We start from the raw sequence: 23,921 nt of genomic DNA, 5'->3' as shown, positions 1-23,921 counted from the left end.
TGGAAATGGAAGAGGATGTAGATGAAGATGAAATGGGAGATACGATACTGCGTGAAGAGTTTGACAGAGCGCTGAAAGACCTGAGTCGAAACAAGGCCCCCGGAGTAGACAACATTCCATTGGAACTACTGACGGCCTTGGGAGAGCCAGTCCTGACAAAACTCCAGCACCTGGTGAGCAAGATGTATGAAACAGGCGAAATACCCTCAGACTTCAAGAAGAATATAATAATTCCAATCCCAAAGAAAGCAGGTGTTGACAGATGTGAAAATTACCGAACAATCAGTTTAATAAGCCACAGCTGCAAAGTACTAACACGAATTCTTTACAGACGAATGGAAAAACTAGTAGAAGCCGACCTCGAGGAAGTTCAGTTTGGATTCCGTAGAAATACTGGAACACGTGAGGCAATACTGACCTTACGACTTATCTTAGAAGAAAGATTAAGGAAAGGCAAACCTACGTTTCTAGCATTTGTAGACTCAGAGAAAGCTTTTGATAATGTTCACTGGAATACTCGCTTTCAAATTCTAAAGGTGGCAGGGGTAAAATACAGGGAGCGAAAGGCTATTTACAATTTATACAGAAACCACATGGCAGTTATAATAGTTGAGGGGTATGAAAGGGAAGCATTGGTTGGGAAGGGAGTAAGACAGGGTTGTAGCCTCTCCCCGATGTTATTCAATCTCTATATTGAGCAAGCAGTAAAGGAAACAAAAGAAAAATTTGGAGTAGGTATTAAAATCCATGGAGAAGAAATAAAAACTTTGAGGTTTGCCGATGACATTGTAATTCTGTCAGAGACAGCAAAGGACTTTGAAGAGCAGTTGAACGGAATGGATGGTGTCTTGAAGGGAGGATATAAGATGAACATCAACAAAAGCAAAACGAGGATAATGGAATGTAGTCAAATTAAGTCGGGTGATGCTGAGGGTATTAGATTAGGAAATGAGACACTTAAAGTTGTAAAGGAGTTTTGCTATTTGGGGAGCAAAATAACTGATGATGGTCGAAGTAGAGAGGATATAAAATGTAGACTGGCAATGGCAAGGAAAGCGTTTTTGAAGAAGAGAAATTTGTTAACATCGAGTATAGATTTAAGTGTCAGGAAGTCATTTCTGAAAGTATTTGTATGGAGTGTAGCCATGTATGGAAGTGAAACATGGACGGTAAGTAGTTTGGACAAGAAGAGAATAGAATCTTTCGAAATGTGGTGCTACAGAAGAATGCTGAAGATTATATGGGTAGATCACATAACTAATGAGGAAGTATTGAATAGGATTGGGGAGAAGAGAAGTTTGTGGCACAACTTGACCAGAAGAAGGGATCAGTTGGTAGGACATGTTCTGAGGCATCAAGGGATCACCAATTTAGTATTGGAGGGCAGCGTGGAGGGTAAAAATCATAGGGGGAGACCAAGAGATGAATACACTAAGCAGATTCAGAAGGATGTAGGTTGCAGTAGGTACTGGGAGATGAAGAAGGTTGCACAGGATAGAGTAGCTGCATCAAACCCGTCTCAGGACTGAAGACCACAACAACAACATGATGGACATTATTTCTGTTGGGGTAGTGAGGGTCAAATTCATATTATGGAAGTTACTTGAAATGTCTGGTCTAAGGTAATCCATAGCAGCATGTACCGAACCTGACAACCCCATCTTTTCAGTAACAGTTATAAAATGTTTGTTAAAAAGTTCTGCAACACTATACACATCTGTCACCAATGTATCATTTACTCTTAATGCTATTTGTTCCTCTTAATGTCTGGTTCTACCGGTCTCCTCCTTCACTATATCCCATATTGTCTTTATTTTGTTATCTGATATGACTATCTTTTCCTTGTAATATATTTGCTTTGACATCCGTATTACAGTCTTTAATATTTTGCAGTATTTCTTATAATGTGCTATAGCATCAACACTGGAAATTTTTCGGATTGACAGTACAGTTTTCTTTTTGTTTTACAAGATACCCCTATTCCTCGAGTAATCCATGGCTTCTTTGTAGACTTTGCTCTAACCTTGGTAAGTTTTGGGGGAAAGCAGTGTTCGAATAAGGTAAGCACTTTATTAGCAAAAATGTTATATTTTTCCATTCATGCCATGAGCACTGTAAACATCAGTCCAGTGAATGTCTCTGAGGAGTGTCCTAAAATAATCAATTTTTGGCTTACTGATTACCCTCTTGAGCTCAGATTTAACAGATTTTATATCCTGTTCAGTATTAACATTTAAAAGAAGGAACTGCATCTCTGAGAGGCCATTTACTATTGGTTTTGTAATATAATTTTGTTCATTTGACTTTTCTATAAAGATATTATCAATGGCTGTTTGTGAGCAAGTGGCTATCCTAGTGGGGAACTTTACTGTGGGAATTAAGTTGAATGATAGTGTTACTAACTCAAATAAGTTCTTATTGGGAGAATGACAAAAGAAATGTATTGGTCATTCCATGTGAAGTGGTCAGATTTTAGAACAATCCCCACCTTACCACCTCCAATTATGTTTATACAATGTGTCAAGTTCCCTAAAAGTGTTATAGGTAATTAAAACAAATTCTTGGCCCTCACTATGTCATAGTTGTCCTTATGGGCTGCTTACATGAGAACTGTAGAAATTTCAGAAGAAGATGCAAAAGTTCTCGTCATTCTTCAGGCGGTGCCTTTCACAAAATGGCTAACATACATCCCTGATAATTGGTATACTAGTTCAATATTGTGGGTTGTAAAAGGTTTAGAAGAATTCACTGGACCAAAAACATTCAAAGTTATCAGGAAGTTACACTGTAATGGAAAATGTTCAAAGGTCAGGTAGAATTATTTCCTGAAGTAATTGTAGAAAGTTCTGATTTGGGGTATTTGTTTTGGGGTGGTTTCTCTGTGGAAAATATAAAATTAAGCTTTCAAGAATGGGATGTCCTTGAGATAAATGAAAGTTAGATTTTCCACAAAATAAGACTTAATTACTGCAAATTTCTTCAATTGTGAAATTTTGCATGTACATATTTTAGATAATCCTTGGTATATCTGAAAACATACCAAAACGAAATTCGTTATCCTATAGAGAAAAATGTGTAGCTTCTAATGAATGTTGAATTAACTGCATTAGGGGTGGTCCTCTTGACTGAAGTCACAAATAACCTAAATCTCAAGGTTGAAAAATTTGGAGTGCACTATGCTTTCAATGATCAAGGCCCAGCTATTTCTGAACACTAAATAAAGAATTGACAACTTATACAGTAAGGGTCATTGTACTCACAGCCATGTAGGGTTTACATCCTGCGTCAATAGTCTTTGCAACTGAATCAACAAGATAACCAGAAATTCCAAAGTCACACATTTTCACTTCGCCCTTCCTGTTGATTAAAATGTTTGATGGTTTTACATCACGATGAATCACGCGCAGCTTTGAGTGCAGATAATGCAATGCACTAACAACCTAAATAAAAGGAAATAAACAAATTAGAAAACAACAAAACTAAAATGAATAGCAATAATGCTAAAGTATTTCACTTACACTAAAATGATTTATTAATTGTTTCTTGTGGAAGACATCATTCTGAAGCACTGAGTACACCACGCGCTGATCTCTGATCACGGGAAACTTTTCCAGCTAAGACTAGTATAAGAGAATTTATCATTATGATGTCACCCACAGGTTGACAACTGTCTACCATCCACAGACAACTGGCCTCACAAGATACTTTCATAAGATGTTTGTGTAGATATTCTCTCAGTGTACATTGAAGTTATATGGAGAGGTTGGAATACAATAATGCTCATCAATGACACTAAAGGTGTCACATTCTGATTCACCATCCTGCAGCTGAAATGACAACACTGGATATACTGCCCCCATTTCAACGGGGCAATTCTCAGGATGACAATGTGAAACACCACATCATCAGGATCAAAGATGGATCCTGGACAGTCAGGAGGAGGACTGAATGCACTATAATGTTCAGCACCTGCCACTGAGGTACTGTCCAGGAGACTTGGTATGGATTTGTTCACTAGTATGGACTGTGGAATTTTCCATGACAGCCATCTAAGTTTATGACCCTTCATCAACAAGACAAAAGTGCAAAGCGATCACCCATGACCTCTGTATGAGGCCCTATTATAGTCCTGATGAGCATACTAATGATGATGGCATCTTGTTTAAGGAAACTGACAGCTCATCCAACAATCACAAAGATTCGATGGGAGGGACTACATTTGATGCTCCCCATAGTGAAGAGGATGTGACAAGCCTCAAATGCCAGTATCTTACAGCAGCGCCACATAGAGGAAACTGACGTGTTCTCGATCTAAGATGCTGTAGTCAGTTCCAGAGAGAACTTCTGAAACATTGGGTCACTGCTTCTCCAGAAGGAGCAGCAATGCCACGAGTTGTGCTGCATGCAATGTTCGAGTAATGGTTAGTGTCACTGGCTGGCACGCTGCAAGTTGCCAGTTCAAATCCAATCCTGAGCAATTACTTGTTATTTAGCATTTATCATTTGTTGAAGGTACCCAAAATTTCTTATGTTTGTAATGTTTGCATATTTTGGAATATTTTATGTTTCTATAAACAACAGTGGTGTATGTCCAGGAGGTAGTTCTGTTCTGTCCGAATATTTGCATCCATAATAAAGGTGCTTTAAGAGCTAAGTGCTGTACTTAACATTGATGACCCAGTTTTCTGATTTGGACTCTACTGTGGTTACGACATGACAATATACCGAAGTTCAGCTAATTTATGCTGCTCATAAGCTATTTAGTGTCTTAGCAGTATAAATCTGTAAATGTTTTTAGGATGACAATGATCTTTAGTTAAAGAACAATTAGGTAACTACGTAGTAATATGTTGAGAATATGCGAAGATCCCAAGAGCCCGGATGGAATTACTATTCTGGAACTGAAAAGGCAGTTTCATTTGAAAGAAGTAATTCACTTGTTAATAAAATTATAAATCACACTTTCCTGTTTTGTGAGGCCATAGTGACTATTCATCGAAATTCAAACACATTATCAACCCTTGAAACAGATGCTTCACTCCCTATCATATGTGGGATTTTGGGCTGACACTCCTCTAAGGTTAATGAGAGTGATTGCTTGAAATTCAACTGGAGCACCTCAGACAAATAGCACAAATGCTTCACATTATGAAAACCACTCCATGACCAACACAAATTTAAATCATGTCCAAATTTAGCAATATTTCATTCACTGCCTCACCTCCATAGTGAACCCATTTTTGTTCACAAAATGAAATGGACGTTTTTATATGCCTCCGACGTCAAAAACCATTTGGTCCATGAGGAGGTTGATATGTCAGCCAATGCTGAAGTCTGCCCACATCGTCAATCAACCTCCACAGTACTCTGACATTTACTGTAACCATCTGGGGCTGTTTTGAATGCTTTCTGGATGTAAATGCATTTGTCTTCACACTCAAGTCTTAGTATTAACTTATGATAGAAGACTTTGATACTTCATTTGCTACCTCTTATTTTGAATGAAGAGTTTCTACCAGTGCAAACTACACTACAGATTTCAGCAAATTGTATAGACGCCAAATGCATATTTTGCTGTGGAATTTAATAAAATTTCTTCCAAGAGAATGCCCTTTGGTTGTTCATATACACTTCTGCCCTGTATGCAACAACAGTCTGAACAAAGGAGTAGTATATTTGAAACTTGGTTGTTTTTGAAAGTAGACAATTCTTAAATACCTTTAAGTTCAAATACTGTTATAGGCTTTGTTTCCTGCTTTTATCTTTTCTTTAACCCATTGTTTCATTATTATCACTGATCAATAATGGGAGCAACTGACAACTTTGAAACATTTATCAGATGCCTTCAGGTCATGTGGTGGTTTTTCGGCCATAGAATCAGTCATCACGATGTATTCTGTCTTGTTTTCATTTACAGCAAGTCCAATTTCGGCTTCTTGTAGCATAATCACTTCAGGCAGGGGGTTACCTTCATAGTCTCCAATGTTATTGAACTAAGCATATGAAGAGTCCAGTGGAAAAACCTGATAAGCCCAAAATTCCAAAATTTCTGTTTTTTTTTTTTCATAATTTATGAGACCAGCCAGTGTAGTTTCAGCTGGTTTTACAGAACTGGTCAAAAACCTGATGAGTCAAGATATAGTCTGATATCTTTTAAGCATAAGCAGGCGAAAATCATAAGTCCATGCAAAATGGGAATATCCTGACAAGTCCAGAGAATGCAACAATAAAATTTTATGACAATGATTCCCAGCCTGCGCAGGTTTGTTTTCACTAATGTTATCGTCGTTTTATCATTGTTGCCACAGTCATTGTTGCGTATAAGTTGACCATTATTGTTAGCTTTGTGGAGCTAGTGAAGGAAGTTAGATCTAGCATTCTTTTCTGTATGTGTAAAATGAATAAAGAACACAGTGACTCATCTACTTGCGAAGAAAACATAGAATGTCATCAAAGAAACTGACAAAGAAAAGGAAGAAGTATGGTCACGTTAGAGATGCCGCCAAATGTTTAAGATTGCAGTCATATGAAACAGGAGAACCATGTAAAGTGCAAAAACAATTGTTTTGATATTGTCAGTGATGAAAATAAAATGAATATTATTAATAACATGAACCACTTTCAAAATCACTAACTAAACCTCTGTTCAAGTGGTTTAATCACAGTGGTCCCTGTAGAGTGCAGGCGTCTTGGAAGAGAAGAGCAGGAAGCAAAGTTTTGTGATGCATCATATAAATTCAGTGTTTGTATTACCATTAATGGAAGTGTCCAAGAAGTACATGTGTGTAAGCAAGCATTTATGTCATTACATAGAATAAAGAAGGGCAGTGTAGATCATTTACTGAAGAAACTTAAATCCGGAGATCAACCTCTACAAGACAGCCAAGGGAAACACACATCCCACCCACAGGCTTTGAAAGATGAAACATGTGCAATAATAACAGGGCACATTAAATCAGTTAAAGGTCGTAACAGCCACTACAGTTTGACAAAGTCAGAAAAAATTTATCTACCAGAGTCTTTGAATATTAAAAAAAATGTTCCATATGTTCAAGGAGACATATCAGGATCAGAACATACCGCACTATATTCAATTCAGATTTCAATATAAGTTTTGGATATCCAAGATCTGATACTTGTGGCTCCTCCGATGAGTATCCAGCCAAGAAGAAAAATGTGGAGAAGGAACAGACTTTAACATCATCTGTTGAAAATAAAGTAAGGCTTCATTCCGAACTTCGATCCAATGAAACAGCCCATGAATTGCATCTCAGAAAACAAAAAGTGTTCTATGACAGGAAAAAAAGTCAAGGATGGAATGTCAAAAAATCCATCAAAGGTTGCAATTATGATGAACTTTCCTTGTCCAAATATGATGACAAATGAAGTTTATTATAAACGACAGCTTTCTGTCTTTACATTCAATGTTCATGTTTTGGCAACAGGGGACAGCTATTTTTACATGTATCCAGAGAGCACAGGCCGAAAAGGAGCAGACGAAGTTTCATCATTCCTTCATCATTTTGTGCACAATTTTCTAAATCCAGAAGTCAGACATCTGGAGATCTTCTGTGACTTCATCAGAGGGCAAAACAAGAATGCCACTGTGTTCAGATTCCTTCACCATCTGGTCGATACAGAAAAACCGATTGGACTACGTAAAGATTACATACCCCATATGAGGTCATCCGTACCTCGAATGTGATAAAAATGTTGGTATGATAGACCAAACTCAGGAATGTCAAATTCCAAAGGACTGGTGTCAGGTTTTACAGAATTCACGCACACACCCTTCGCCTTTTGTCATCATTGATGTTGAGGAGCAACCAGAGATAATCAAATACTGGACAGAGCATCTGGATACGCAATATACAAGAAGAAACTCCCTTTCCAGTCCAGGCCAATAAGAGAATTTGAAGTCACACGAGCCGGTCGGTATGGCCGAGCAGTTCTAAGCAGTTCAGTCTGGAACCGCGCGACCACTACGGTCACAGGTTTAAATCCTGCCTCGGGCATGGATGTGTGTGATGTCCTTAGGTTAGTTAGGTTTAAGTAGTTCTAAGTCTAGGGTACTGATGACCTCAGACGTTAAGTCCCATAGTGCTCAGAGCCATTTGAACCATTTTTGGAAGTCACACGACACCATGCAGCATTGGTTCAGTATAGAGGAAGCTACAATGGAGCATATGAGCAAGCTTCATTACTTCTTTGTGGAAAGAAAGGGTAAGATTCCAGCCTGAAAGAAGGCAAGTTCAGCCTACCCTCTGCTAAATATGAAGGTATAGTAATTCTTTTACAGCAATATGATTTGAAAGTTTTTTTTATTTACAGAAATAAGTATTTTTTAGTATTAGGCATATAGCCATTTAAATTAGGAGATTCTGATTTTTTGAAGGTGATCTTAAAATATCTGCTGCAAAAATACAGAGATTTACAAGACTTGAAAAGATTTAGCCGTAGTGAAGTGCAAGTGTATTTTGATCGTCTTTTGCATTAATACACCATTGAAAAAGTGCAGGACCATTTATAGAAGAATATTAAATGATTATATGAGATAATTTGTTGTAACATGAATTTGAAATCTTGTAGTTACCTGCAATATGTTATGGACTTGTCATTTTTCCTCTGTATGGCCTGCCTTTGTAATAAAAATGCATCATATTATTGTAAATCCTATTCAGATGTGTATAATTTCTGCAGTACTCTTTCTCTGAAAGATATATTAAGGTCTAAAACAAAAATGAAGCACATAACTTGAAAAACTAAAATTTTATGAGTCTTAAAACTTAAAATTTCATCTCCTGAAAGAAATAAGAATTGTGACTTCTCAGGTTTTTCTGCTGGACTATTCATATGTTAAAATTCAGGAGTAAGTAGGAAACACAATTTTGTTTTCTCCAAAAAAAATTCCTGCCCTGAGATACAGGCCTCCAAAGATGACACTGCAAACATCATTTTGAAGATGGGAATTTTGGAAAAAAATTTTAAATGCTGTATCTGTAAAGTTCTAGATATTTTGTTACAGTTTTTTTATTTGAGTGATAATTGCTTTATGATTACAATGGTATGCTCCGTTTGGACATACCTGTCAAAGTTCTTTTACTGTCACCTTTTGAATTTTTTTATAATTTACAGAAAAATTTTTTAATGCCAATCCAGAAAAGTTAGATTTTTTCTGTTGATTAGTACTATGTAGTACTATATTCTCTGTAAAGGAGAGCTACTTTTAAGTTGGACAGGTTTTATTTATTTATTTATTTATAGCTTTTAAGAGTGTCTTCATGGAAGTTGTTCTTACTAATTTCTTTGTTACAATGTTTGTTTCTACTGTCTTTGTTGCAGTTACTTCTTTGCACTTTCATTGCTGCAGATATTTCGTACACTTTGTTGTAGTTTCTTGTCAGTTTCTTTGTCAGGGTTGTTCATTGCGGGTTTCTGTATTGTAGCCATTCAGTGCTAATTTGTTTAGTGAAGAGGCTTCTAAGAAATCTGAGACCATCCAGTGAGTTTTGTGGTTTTGCGAGGAATTTGCCAGTTGACACAGTTGCAGTGTGTTTTGTGAAACAGACTGTTTGAAATGTCTTCTGAACGGGGCTACAGGAGAGTGAAGTGTGCTGATTATTTCCATATCCATAGAAGAGTGATATATAATACAAACAAAAAAACAGACTTTGTTCGGGTTGGAAATAAGTGTTCTCATTTGAAGACTCCGAATTAAATACCCATAATCAGTCAACTCAGAGGTAGGTGTTAGTCCTTTTAAGAAACCGTGGTCAGTAAAGTCGAGTCATAAGCTCTGTGTGTTGAAGAAAGTGCAGAGAAATTACTAAAGCTATGGATGAATACACTACAGTAAAACTGACTACACTCTTCAAAGCAGAAATTCCAACTTCAGAAGAAAATGAACCAAAGCATTCTTGCACCTCTTGCCACGAATTTTTCACAAATATCAACTCAGCTGTTGAATACTGTGCATCCTACAGTTAAAAGGTGCATGTTTTAACTATTATTCCGGAGGTATTTTCAAAGAACACAATTTTGAAACATGTTCTATCAGTATCAAAGTACATGGTAAACAAATCAAGAAATGTGAGGTCTGTAAAAGGGATATTTTGAAGACCAGATTCCTATTATGGTCATTCTGCAGAAGCAGCTCATGTTCAAATAGTGCAGTCATTTTATCTGGAAGACAAATGGGACTGCTCTCACCAGAGCACCAACAAAAAGACACTATAACTGTAACAGTTGATAGTCAAAAAGTTGTGAAAGTGAAGAAGTACATGACTCGCAATATTAAAGGAACTTTTGCAATTTATAAGAGCAACTATAGAACTTCAGATATTAGAAGATCAAAATTTTGTGTACTACAACCTAAGTGGGTATTTCCACACCCACCTAGAGAAAATTTTTTGTATGTGTACTGTGCTAATTTTGAAATTTGTGTGGTAACTTTGAAGAACTCACTGGAGCAAGTGACCAACACTGATTGGGTGTGTGAAGTCATTAGTAGTCTGTGACGCAAAGAGAGAGACTTGTTTGTTTCACGAATGTGGTGACTGTCCTGGAAAGGGAAGACTGTCTCTACAGACACTTGGCCTGGAAGACGTAGCAGATAACTCTGCAGAAATTATATATGCGGCATGGGAGGAAAATAAACTAATTAAGAAAACTGTTGCCTTTGACAGTTTCATTGATCAACTTGGCAAATGGTCAGTGAAAGCAGTAACACACCAGCATCTAAAGAAATTCCAACAACAGCACATTGCAGAAGTGAAAGGGTATGTACAGGCTGAAGAACTACGTTTAGTGCTTCACTGTGATTTTGCTGAGAACAGGTCTGTAATTCTGCCACAAGAAGTACAAGGTTATCTTTGGAGTAATGACCAGGTTTCAATTTTTTAAAGGAGTGACTAACATTTTCAAAACAAGACCCTAAGTGTTGCAGTTACAGGTGATGACACATGACATGACTCGGCACATGCTTTGCTAGAAATGCGCAAAATTCTTCAACTGCAAACAGAGGCAGAGAAGATCATCATTATTTCTCATGGAGCTCCTAATCCTTTTAAAAATCATTACCAGCTGTTTGAATTGAGTTAAGTCGCTTGTGCTAACTGACTGGGTGTACAGTGCCACTGGTCACAGAAAGGAGCCTTGTGATGGTGTAGGAGGCCTGCTGAAGCACCATGCTACAAAACATAATCTTTCAAGACCAAATACAGCTGCAATTCAGAATGCTGAGGATTTTACAAGAGTCGTAAAATCTTACACATCCACAGCCCTCATGCTTTTGTACAAAGAGGAAATCGAAGAATTTCATGAGCAGGAAACAGAAGAACGGTCCAAACAAGCTACTCCTGTGAAAGGAATTCAGAAGACACATTTTTGGACTCACAGTGATGGGCAAACTCATATTGCATGCACTTTAAAGACCAAGAAAGAAGAAATTTCGTTCGTTTGGCCAACATCTCAGAAACAGCAGGATAATATTCTGATTCACAACCTGAGAAGGGGGATGTTTGTGGTGTGTGCGTATGACTGGTGGATTTCAGAGATTATAGACACCAGTTAAACGAAATTGTAGTGAACTTTATGCTACCACGGGTATCAGCTGCTGGATATAGGTTTCCAGCTGAAGGACAGCAACAATGCTATCAGTGCCCAATTCCTGCTCACAATGTTTTGAAGACTATAATTGCTCCAGTTCGTATTGGTTCAATAGGACAGCATCACTCTATATCAAAGGAAGATACTGAAGCAGTGGAACACATTTTCAGTTCATTGACTGGCTAATTTCAGTACAAAACAGAGTGCACAGAATTTGTATAAATTGAAACCTTTGAGTCTTGGGACCTTTCACAAATACATTTAGGAACCACTTACAATGCTTTAAAAATGAGTCCCTTACTTATCTTTCAAAACTAAAATTATGTTAAATAAGGCTAGGTTTGATTTTTTATGAGCCTGTCATGTGATAATGTGGTAGTAAAAGAGGTTTTATGTACGACAAAAAATTCAATTGTTCATAAAACCTGTTCATCCTAAAAGTGGAAGCTCTCCTTTTCAGCGAATGTAGAACCATATACTACAAATCAACAGAAAAAAAGAAAAAAAAATCAAAATTTTATCAATTTGCATTTTTAAAAATTTTCCATAAATTATAAAAAAGTTCGGAACACTATAGTAAAAGAACTTTACAATAAAATATCTAGAACTGTCGCAGAGACACAGCATTTTAAAAAATTTTCCAAAATTCGCATCTTCAAAATGGTATGCACAGTGTTACCTTCGGAGGGCTGTAACTCAGAGCAGAATGTTTTTTGGAGGAAACAAAAAAATGTGTGTTCCTTGGAGAAGAAATAAAAACTTCGAGGTTCGGCGATGACATTGTAATTATGTCAGAGACAGCAAAGGACCTGGAACAGCAGCTGAACGGAATGGACAGTGTCTTGATAGGAGGATGTAAGATGACCATCAACAAAAGAAAAACAAGGATAATGGAATGTAGTCAAATTAAATCAGATGATGCTGAGGGAATTAGATTAGGAAATGAGTCACTTAAAGTAGTTTTGCTATTTGGGGAGCAAAATAACTGATGATGGTTGAAGTAGAGAGGATATAAAATGTAGACTGGCAATGGCAAGAAAAGCATTTCTGAAGAAGAGAAATTTGTTTGACATGGAGTATAGATTTATGTGTCAGTAAGTCGTTTCTGAAAGTATTTGTATGGAAGTGAAACGTGGACAATAAATAGTTTAGACAAGAAGAGAATGGAAGCTGTCGAAATGTGGTGCTACAGAAGAATGATGAAGACTAAATGAGTAGATCACATAACTAATGAGGAGGTATTTAATAGAATTGGAAAGAAGAGAAATTTGTGGCACAACTTGACAAGAAGGGATCGGTTGGAAGGGCATATTCTGAGGCATCAAGGGATTACCAATTTAGTATTGGAGGGCAGCGTAGAGGGCAAAAATCGTAGAGGGAGACCAAGAGATGAATACACTAAGCAGATTCAGAAGGATGTAGGCTGCAGTAGGTACTGGGAGATGAGGAAGCTTGCACACGATAGAGTAGCATGGAGAGCTGCATCAAACCAGTCTCTGGGCTGAAGACAACAAGAACAACAATAACAACATGCCTTTGGTTTCCATTATTTCATAAATTTCTCTAAAGATTTTTACATCTCTTACCACAATTGCAATATTGTCTGCATATGCACATATCTGATTGTACTTCATCATTACTGTTCCTCTCGTCTATTTTTCTTTTTTCCCCCCTATCAGACAAGCAGTGGTAAGATAAACAGGACTGCAGGGAGACAATCGGCCTGTTTCACTCATCTTTAACTTTAAAAGCTCTGTCATTTTGTTGTTCACCTTTACTTTTGCCTTTGTGACCTTCAATGTAAATTCACCTACCCTCCTTTGCTAATCTCAGGTCCCCAAGCCTTTCAGGGCTTTATAAAATGCTGAATGTTTGAGATTAAGTTACAACCATGAAATACAAGGTCTTATGCAAGTGAAGGACATACTGAAGTTGGTTGAATCTCTAAGAATACAGTAGTTAGGACATGTGGAGAAGATGAGAGATGACAGGATTCCTAAACGATTAATAAGAGGCACACTGTATTCCACCAGAAGGAAGGGCCAACCAAGAGCTGGATGGCTGGACAATGTGTTGGCTGATCTCACAAAGGTGAAAATTCAAGGATGAAAGAGAAAACCAGAGAAGAGTGAAGTATGTAGGCATCTTGCTGAGGAGGCCAAGGGTCATCAAGGGCTGTAATGTGAAAGAAGAGACGTTCCAATGCCTCAAATACTTCAAGAGCAGGAGACAATAACTAAACTGGAGTTGACAGAAAATTGAGAGGAATTTGTGACCCATACAGAATCAATAAGAACTAAGTCTACAAATTGAAGACATGAAATTTGATCCCAGACTTTTTTTCACACAACTTCAAAGAAATCTTACGAATTCATTATTTATATCAAATTTTCTATGGTGTTCAAATTACATATCATTTTGGTCTCTCATTGTTTTGCTTGCTGCAGAGGGCAAAATTGTACATTATTCATGGTTAATTCCTCCTGGACTTCTTGTACCTACTATTTGTCACTATCTAATGAGATTTATGAACATAAACTTGAATAATGTAGATGATTCAAAAACAAAAATGATAAAAAACTGGCCCTACAATAAAGTTTTTGAAGTTGTGGTGCTGCTAGTCTTATTGACATGAATCCCTTTTATATTTTCATCTCAGTTTTTTCCACAAATTGTCCCATCTTTCACTTGTTTCCCTCTACAACATGCCACTATTTGGTATGATGAATATTGCTAAGTGTGGAGAACCAAATGCTGAGAAGATGACTAGTATCACTGACATCAATAACTGATTAGCTGTATTCAAGAATTACACAACACAATGACATTATGGTAGTCTTTCAGTGTAACATTTCTCTAAATATTTTAAATTTCTATTTTGTGACTGAAAAGTGTGTAAGTATAAATTTCTCCATCAAGAACAGAAAAAAATATCCAACAATAGAACCTCGATTGAAATGGACTGAAGACAAACAGGAACATGACGATTACATAAAACAGGAAGAATTACAAAAAACAAAGTATTTTTAGTGAATTTGAATCTTTGAGGCTGAAGTTATGAACAATTTAAGTACTATTAAAGTACTGTGGACAAAGTAAATAGGGAATCACTTAAAATATTTGACACATCATCAACCAACGAATTTTGCATGTATCAAGTTTGGCTTTAACCATTATTATTAGAGGTGGAGGAGGACTTCCACTGTGCCCTAGATATGCCTGATAAGAAAGGCAGTGATCAAGTACTGAAGCTACAAAGGTTGTGCCTCTTCAACACTTATTTCCTCATCTATTATGTGTGAATAAAGGTAGTGTGCTATGTCTCAATAATGGGAATTACCAAAATTGTTTCTTACCAAACCATCTCTGACAGCTAATATGAAGATGTCTGGCAGATGCCCAGATGAAATGTTGTGCATGGTACAAAATTATGGGCAACTACATTCCCAAATCATCAAGCAGATAAAAGAAAGTGGAACACAGCATTAAGTAGCATAGGTCTCTGGAGAGTCTCAAATGGTTTCAAATTTTCTTCCCTTTCAAATTATAAGTAATCAGAAAAAGGTTGCAGGTATCCTGCATGCATGCAAACATGCAAAGAACCTCATTTCCCCATTTCTGTTTCTTCTACACTTCTATCACGTTTTACCTCGTCTTTCACCTTTAACGTGTTATTTCTCTGGTTTTTAGATATTTCATGTTGTTAATACTTCAGTGCCATCCTGTCTGGTCATACCATGGGTTCCTGGGCAACTTTCACACCTACTCATTTAACCATAATACCCCCCCCCCCCCCCCCAGCACCTTCAAAACCCCCTCCTCTAACCAGGAATGGAGCACCATGTTCACAAAGTTACATAAAAAGATCAATTCTATACATATGTATCAATCCACTTATCCACTTCTATACACATTTGTCAATCTGTTTTCATCAGTAAGTAGACTTTATCCTATGTATTCCCTTGTAACTTGCGTACTCTAGTCCGATAACATTGCCTACATTGCAATTGACAGTGCATGTATGTATGAAATAAAATACAGATTCAACAGTTCATTTTTAAGCAACCACTAGTTTTCAAAACACGGTTATAAACAAACTTAGATGTAGATACTTACTGCGAATGTTATCTTGCAAAGGATATCTTCTGGGATTGTGCGATCATGCTTGTATACTTTGACATAAAATTTGTCAAGACTTGTGTCCATAACCTCCATGCAAATCCATACGTCACCCTCTCGAAATAATGCACCATAAAATTGGACTGTATATGGGCAATCAGAAGAGCGCATCGAGATATCTAGATCCATAAGCAGTCTTTTCTGTTCTTGGGTATTCACAGTAGCAGCTATTCTCTGGAAAACAGACACGAAAAGTAAATAAACTTTGACTTAAATTAACAACAAATTAACTGCTTTTATACATGTAATGTATCTCAAATCTAAATAAATTAATATTGTCTAAAGGAAAATCACGAAGCTATGAACAGAATTCCATTTACAACATCAGAACTAGATAAATTCATTTTCTGGTGAATACTTTTAAAGGCATGCAACGCAAATTTTGATTTTCATATTTTTTCACTGCAATTAAAAAATCATTGGAGTTTATGTACAAAGTCTTATTCAAATTGCCAAATAATATTTACATGCAACATATTTTCCTCTGTCTCTAGTCTTCAATTGGCATAAGCCAGACGACTCTGAACAAAACAGTGTGATCCTGTAGGTGATATGCTTGTTAATACTTCAGTGTCATCATGTCTGGTCATACCATTGGTTCCTGGGCAACTTTCACACCTACTCCTTGGAAAGTCATATTTCCTTTAACCATAATACATCCCGCCCCCCGCCCAGCACCTTCAAAAGCCCTTCCTCTAGCCAGGAATGGAGCACCATGTTCACAAAGTTCACAAAGCACGCTGTTCGGGAGTGGAATGGCACGGAGATAGTATGATTGTGGTTCGATGAACCCTCTGCCAAGCACTTAAATGTGAATTGCAGAGTAATCATGTAGATGTAGATGTGTATGATATTTGCTATCTTTAATTTAATATTTTGTGAGAACTGATACATTTTCATACTACAAACATTCTGAGCACCCATCAAATCACAGGGCACTTTTAGCTTTACTTACACAAAACAACGCTGTATGTTGCCTAAAACTTTATAATCACCCTATATTAAGCATCAATTTTGTTTTGCACGTATCTGACACTAATAAAAGTTAATCACAATCTGTTTCTCTGGCAATGGCTTTTGCTATGCATGTTCATACATACCTCTATTTTGAAAGAAGGAGAGAGGGATGGGGGCGGGGGGAGAGAGAGAGAGAGAGAGAGAGAGAGAGAGAGAGAGAGAGAGAGAGAGAATAATTTTACAACAAAAGATAAGGAAACTCTTATTTTCAGTTTCATAAAGCAAAATAGTAGTTCACCAAGTGGTGGTAGAAGACACACATAAAAGACAGTTGTAACTGTCAAGCTTTCGGAGCCAGAAGGGTTGAAGGGGAAGGAAGAGGGGTGAAGGAAAAGGAATGGAGAGGTCTAGGACTAGGTGTAGATTTTGGGAAAGTCATCCAGAACCACAGGTCAGGAGATACTTACCATACAGGATGAGAACAAAAGACTGTCCTTCCTTACAGGTGTAAGAAACTCTAGAATTTATTTAATTTATGAAAAAATTAATGAGCAGCTACATTTTAAACTTTGCGTTTAGAATAAACTCCAATTTTATATTTAAGTATCTCAATTTTTACCACAGTTTTTAACAGATTTGGATAAATGTAGAGTTCATGCACCTGTAAGTATGGCTTGTATGCTATGCAAAATTCATTGAAGAATTTCTCTTACTTATAAAGAAAAGTATACCCGTAGCAACAAATGCAGCCAATAGTAAGTGAAAAAAATTAAGAAATTCCACACTTAAAAATATTTATTTTGTTATGTTTTTGAACTTCCACTTCTATGAGAGTGAATCCTGAATCCTTCCTGGTCACCCTGACAAAGTTTTATGAATTTATTTGTAAAAGTATAGACACTGGAAATTAAAATGTCCTGTGGTGCCTCTCCTGCTCTAAGTTGGCCCGTTTGTCATGCTACCCCCCTTTTAACATGCTTTATTTCACTTGTAATACAAAATCCAATTCACAAAAAAGTGAGAGACCAAAAGCTGTGGTTCATACAGCAAGTATTTCCCAAAAGATCTGTTAAACAGATGGTAAATATTGCATAGGCTTACAACTTCTTTAAGCTACAATTATTAGGAAACTGACAAATTTTTCAAGATTTTCCCTTGTGTTCATGAACCAGTCCCCTTAAGTGAATTTTCCTCCTTACTGTTTCTTCAATTAGAGGCTACATTTTATTCATGCAAGTTTCAATTACTCTGAATGACCTGAAAAATAAACTTAATTTTCAGTTGCTGAAACTTTTCATGCACAAACAGCGTCTTTCAAAAAAGTCTGTATGACTCCAAGCATGAATAACAGAAGTGACATACACAAAAAGGGTGAAGAATATTTTACAGTTCTGATTCACTAAATCAAATTATTATCACATATATCAGTTTAGAATTATCCCTGAGATGAAGTAAGTAGGGTTGATGTAAAAGCAGATGCCACTATTAAAATGTTGTGTAAATCTGCGAAACTATTGAAGGCTATAGTAGACTACCATAAGCAAGCATAGATGATGGTAGTTTTCCTAGTAGCTTTGGCCAGTTAAGATTGTAACCACATTACCTATATATTACCCTCTCCCTTAAAACCCACATCCTTTTGTCTTTCCCTCTCCTTCCCTCTTTCCTGATGAAGCAACCGTTGGTTGCGAAAGCTTGAATTTTGTGTGTGTGTGTGTGTGTGTGTGTGTGTCTCTATCAACATACCTACACTTTCGATTGGTAAGTTACATCATCATTGTTTACACACACACACACACACACACAGATATATATATATATATATATATATATATATATATATATATATATATATATATATATATATATATATTCAAGCTTTCGCAACCCGTAGTTGCTTCATGGGTTGCGAAAGCTTGAATATTTGTGTGTGGGTTTTTTATTTTATTGTGTCTATCAACATACCAGCGCTTTCTCGTTTGGTAAGTTAAAGCTTCTTTGTTTTTATATTTTTTTTTCCCCACGCGTAATTAGGACAGTAGTCTAAGCCTTGTTTCTGTGCCTCATTTCATCTCTGTGATAGACATCCTCAGACGAACATTGGGCACAAAAACCATGCCTTAGACCATGGTCTAATGCCCATAAAACCAATGGCAACAAGTTTATAAATATTGGCTGTGAAAGTATGTATTGTATAATCAATTGTTCTTTCCATCTCTACAGGAACAGATTGGTTGGAAGTATAGAGATTAAGGGACAAAAGTACGATTTATGGTACAAATTCATTGAGAACACAACTGCAAACCAAAAATAATAGTCATCTAAGGGTTGTACCTCACCATAAGGAAAATAGTATAACAAATGTTTAGAATACTGGTGACACTAAGATATAAAGACTCTTTTAAGAAACGTAAAAATGCAAGGAAAATTGGGCTACTGTGTAGGAGAGCTGTGAGCATAGCAAGTATCGCAAATGTGAAATACAATAGAAGGTAAAAGAGAATTACCTGCTTGGCAAGTGGGTTAGGCACAGTCGAAGCTTCCCCCGTAACTCAACATGCAGTAGGAGGTATCCCTTACACTACCATCCCACTTGCCAACTTGGGTACTGTCTTATCATTAAATAAAAGGCACACTCTTTGAGAAAGCATGAAACCTGTCCAGCTGTCCTTTCATCAACAGTCAATACTAAGATCTTAAGGTCCTGCATACCTGAAAAGCCTAATATAACTTTGGTGTAAATGGTACAAGAGACATTTTCTGCTAACCCTACTTGAACTCAATAGACAATCATCACATCAGCTCAGAACACACGAAGACATTTATTGCACCCTCCCATGGTCTGGGTATTTAAGACAAAACTTCTTGTCCGAGACATGCAACATTCCACTGCCACACCCCAGTGGTAGGGGACTGACAGCACTTAGTATCCTCCAGCTCGGGAAATCCAAGTTTGTCATGCCTTTACATAACCATTACTGGCTCAACACCTAGTTGGAGTATAAAGGATAGACAGAAATTAGATTTTCAAGACACAAACAGAAATGTTGTAGGGGCTTTGGGCTCGTGTTCACCAAACAAACGCTCATAAAAAACTCTTGACTATTCCCCCGCCCCTAGATCTCTACAGAGCACCTGTTGCCATCTGTAGTGATCAAACATAGGTAACAGATAAAAAGTGGAAAAGCTGAATCAGCATTGCCTGGGAGTAATAAGAACCATGCACCTCCCAAATGCAAGTTCACAAGCTAACCACTGCACCAAGTCCCTATCAATGGTGTACAGTACATAATGAAATGTGGTATCTGTTGATTTTATAATTCATTAAATCTAAATCTAGAGTTTTTGCTGAATATCATCTTATATCAACATTATCACCACAAGCACTTAATAGGCAAAGTGCCTGTATATTGTAATAAAAAATAAATAAAAAAATAATTAAAAAAACCACAATATTTTTCCACTACACTCTTAATCTATGAGAGAATGCCTAAATACATTACTTTATTTGACATGAAAGAAATATTTTCACATTTTATCATGGATAACTAATACTTCTGCTAACAGTATGCTCAGGTAAACATCTATCTGTAACACTTCAAAATGATTTCATACATAATTGCAGTAGTCAATATTATCAACCACTGTTTAGGATCAATCAGAAGCCCACGGTCAGGGGTACTGCTGCTGACTCTCAATCACAAAACTTCAAGTTTGATTCCCAACTGGGCAGGAAATTCTCTTTTTCAGAACTGGATGTGTTATCATTTCACCATCAGCACCCAAATTGCCGAAATGGCGTCAAAAGGACTTGTACCAGGCAGCCGAACTGACCAGAAGGGGACTCCTGAGAAAAAATGTCATACACATTTCTTTTTCTTTTCCTTTTTTTATATGATCAGCGATATATTCTTGCACCGTGTGGACACTATCCCAGAAAGGTACGATCAATTTGTCCAATTTCCCACCCTAGTGAAAAACATCTCACCTGTAGGGTCTGTAGAACTACATACATCCCAGGACTTGACAAAGCTGCTAAAGCACTGCTGGAGAAACATGAACTATTCAGTGAAGACCCTCCTCTGTAGAAACAATTCAAACAGGTGAACAATTATCTTCCTCCACAAAAGAAAATCGGTGCAAACTAGTGACACAGACACAAAGCACAGTAGTCACCAAGCACGGAAACTCACCAAAACCCTCAGTGATGACCACACCAGAGTTTCTGCCGAAATGTATAATGTAATCGCAGCTCATTATTTGCTACTAAATGGCAAAACCAAATACGATCTGAAAGGATGAAGCTACAAACATACGTCGAATAAAATACTGCCCTTTCACTTTAGTGGAACTAGAGGATGAAGAATAACAAAGCTCCAGGCCTAGACGACCTACGAGTTGAACAAAGTGATTCGGATGGGGCTAGACCCTCACAAACTCGCAAAGATGTATACAGTCACAAGGGACAGCCAATTAATGCAGTTCTTCCAAAGCCTACTACAAAACAGGCCATTTTTTGTCACACTGAACAGCAACAAAAGCTAATGGAGAATCCAGAAGACCAGTCTTCATCAAGGCAGTGTGCTGTCATCACTGCTGCACAGCCAACAATATAGCAGCTGCAGTCCGAGGAAGACAGTTTCGGGAGGTAGAAATGAAAATGACCGCAGTCCTTTAAGATCTGTAGAATACTATGACAACAACCATTTAAAGCCTAAACCATCCAAAGCACGACTGTGCATTTCACTTGAGAAACAGATAAACTAAGAAAAAAAACTAAGTAACTTGGGACGGGAACACAGCTACGACACTGGGACATCCCTTCATACCTCTGAGTAAAACTAATGCACAATTACTTTCCACTACCATTGTGGTTACACGAAGTTCAAAGTCTGCACTAATATTATACTCACGCTCACTACAGCACACCGGGCTCATTGACACCATTCTTAATGAGACAGGCGACATCGTAACTGGTTGCCTACAACCGACTCCAGTTGACATAGTTTACCATCTCGCAGGCCTAGCACCCTCGGATATTAGATGAATAACAGTGGCAGATGTCGAGAAAAAACCGGAAAACTATTTCAGGCATTTCATATTTGTAAACAAAGCACCACATCGCACATTCTAGGCCGAAGTCTAGACAGAGCTTTCTTCGAACAACTAAATACGACTGTGGCAGAATAATGCAAGTTGATGTAATAGCCAAAACCTAAAGAAAGAGTCTGCTGCTGGTTTCCTATTACAACTAGCACATGCAGAAGACTCTTAACAGACTGCAAACTGGTGTGATGTGGTGCAAACTACACTCTAAGTGGTGGGGCTGCATTAGCGGAGACGCAACTTGCAAATGGGGAGGATGCTGAGCATATCTTTGTCTGCCTGAAGCCTGCATGCTGAATGACATGGTTTCAGCAAATGTTCCAGCAATGAAGACTGCCATATTCTGTTCCCTGAAATCAATTTGACACGTACAAAGTCTTGTGTATTTATTATGGATATGTTTTGTATTTGTATGTAATTGTACTTTCCTGACCTGGATACAAAAATAATAATTACATTCTTGCACTTTAGCACTAGTCTAGTTTGAGTAAAGAAATATACTGCAATAATCATGGTTGACATGGTCATAATGTACTGTCATCAAATGGACAGCTTAAATGCAGTTTTCCAAAATATACACCAGACTTAAAATTTACTCAGAAACAATGACAGAAAATGTCAATATTGCAATGGAATGAAGAAAGATTCAGGTACACATGGTGTCAATGATGGGCCCACTGAAATGGTTCATTGCACCACCTCATTCTATTGTTAGTTTGTAGGCAAGTCAACCACTCAAACTTTTTGATGCGTGGCAGATGGAGATGTGAAGCAGTACAGAAAGTAGTTTTTCAGCTACCACTTCTTTCAGTTTAAGCACACACTTGTACACACAGACATTTAAACATATCCTTTGCAGCTACATGGAGTGTTTATGAGTAGATGCTTTGACTGACAGAGGGCCAATGGGATCGAAACTTCTGATATTTTTTGCCCCTTTTATGATAATCCATGAAGAATATTGTGAGATACTATTTGAACACTTTATGCAAGAACTCTAACTTGTGACAGCTTCATTATCAAAGCAGTAGGCAGCTGAGAAATATGCCAGTGAGGGCTGAAGTGGAGAAACACTCCTTACCCTCGCACCCTTCCACCCTGTGGCTGCCATTGGTCTGTGTTACTGGCCATCCTGAAAATACTGTCTTACCAATAGACTTCAATGTCAGCCTTGTTGGGTTTCACTGTCATTTATGATCCCCCAGTTCACTTTTTTTTTATGTACAGCAGCAATTAGAAATGGGGAGACTTCTAACAAAATGTACATGCAAACATCATATACACACTACAAGCAAGAAATAAATGACAAAAGCCTATATTTAACTAAATAAAACAACATTTATTGAAAGGGTTGGGGGACAGTGAGGCGAGAAAAATCTTTTCAGTTGCTGCATACACAGTACTAGTACTAATAGATATTGACACAGCAGCTACTGATACCACCTATATATAAAGTATTTGATCAACATTAATCTGGATTGGTTGGTTGGTTGGTTGGTTGAGGATTAAGGGACTAAACAGTGATGTCATCATTCCTTTGAATCAGGGATAGTTCATCTGGATTTTGTGACGTCTACCAGGGTCATGTTCTGATGTACAGGAGCAGTAAAATCTAAGCACTGAAGACAACACTGATGTCATGGCTGAGAAATAATTTACAGAGATGTATGAGTACTGGGCTAATACATAGATTGAAGGAGCGGGTGTGTGTGTGTGTGTGTGTGTGTGTGTGTGTGTGTGTGTGTGTGTGTGTGTGTGTCTCTTTCAGAACTCAATTATGGTGAGAGAAATCCCATATGCATCTGACTCCTACCAACCCAATTACAAGATAAGACAGTAATATACCATAGATTGCATTCTAGGTGGGACATTCAGAACAATGAGGAAGCTAAAAATGTAGTGGACATCAGGTTGGACTGTCGAGAATAAAACAATGGCAGCAGATGGATGTCCCTGGGGCTCTGTACGTGACAAGAGCTGTCCCATCCCTGATCCGTACAATCAAGGCATTTAACAGCTCTCACTATTCAGAGAGCAATCCCTAAGAGGGGAAACTGGGTGCAGCAGAAAGA

General features: G+C 37.5%; 1 protein-coding gene across 1 annotated transcript in view; it reads right to left on the bottom strand.

The window, feature by feature from the left end:
• Nucleotides 1-23,921, bottom strand: part of LOC126162539 (dual specificity mitogen-activated protein kinase kinase 6) — a 51,611-nt gene that overhangs the window by 7,123 nt on the left and 20,567 nt on the right. The window contains exons 4-5 of the mRNA XM_049919115.1: nt 15,724-15,960; nt 3,261-3,440 (exon numbers count right to left, since the gene is read on the bottom strand). Of these exons, the coding sequence (XP_049775072.1) occupies nt 3,261-3,440; nt 15,724-15,960 (417 nt within the window). The remainder of the gene's footprint in view (nt 1-3,260; nt 3,441-15,723; nt 15,961-23,921) is intronic.

Source organism: Schistocerca cancellata, chromosome 2 (genome assembly GCF_023864275.1).
Source record: "Schistocerca cancellata isolate TAMUIC-IGC-003103 chromosome 2, iqSchCanc2.1, whole genome shotgun sequence".
In the NCBI taxonomy this organism is placed as follows: Eukaryota; Metazoa; Arthropoda; class Insecta; order Orthoptera; family Acrididae; genus Schistocerca; species Schistocerca cancellata.
This window is presented reverse-complemented; position numbering and strand designations above follow the sequence as displayed.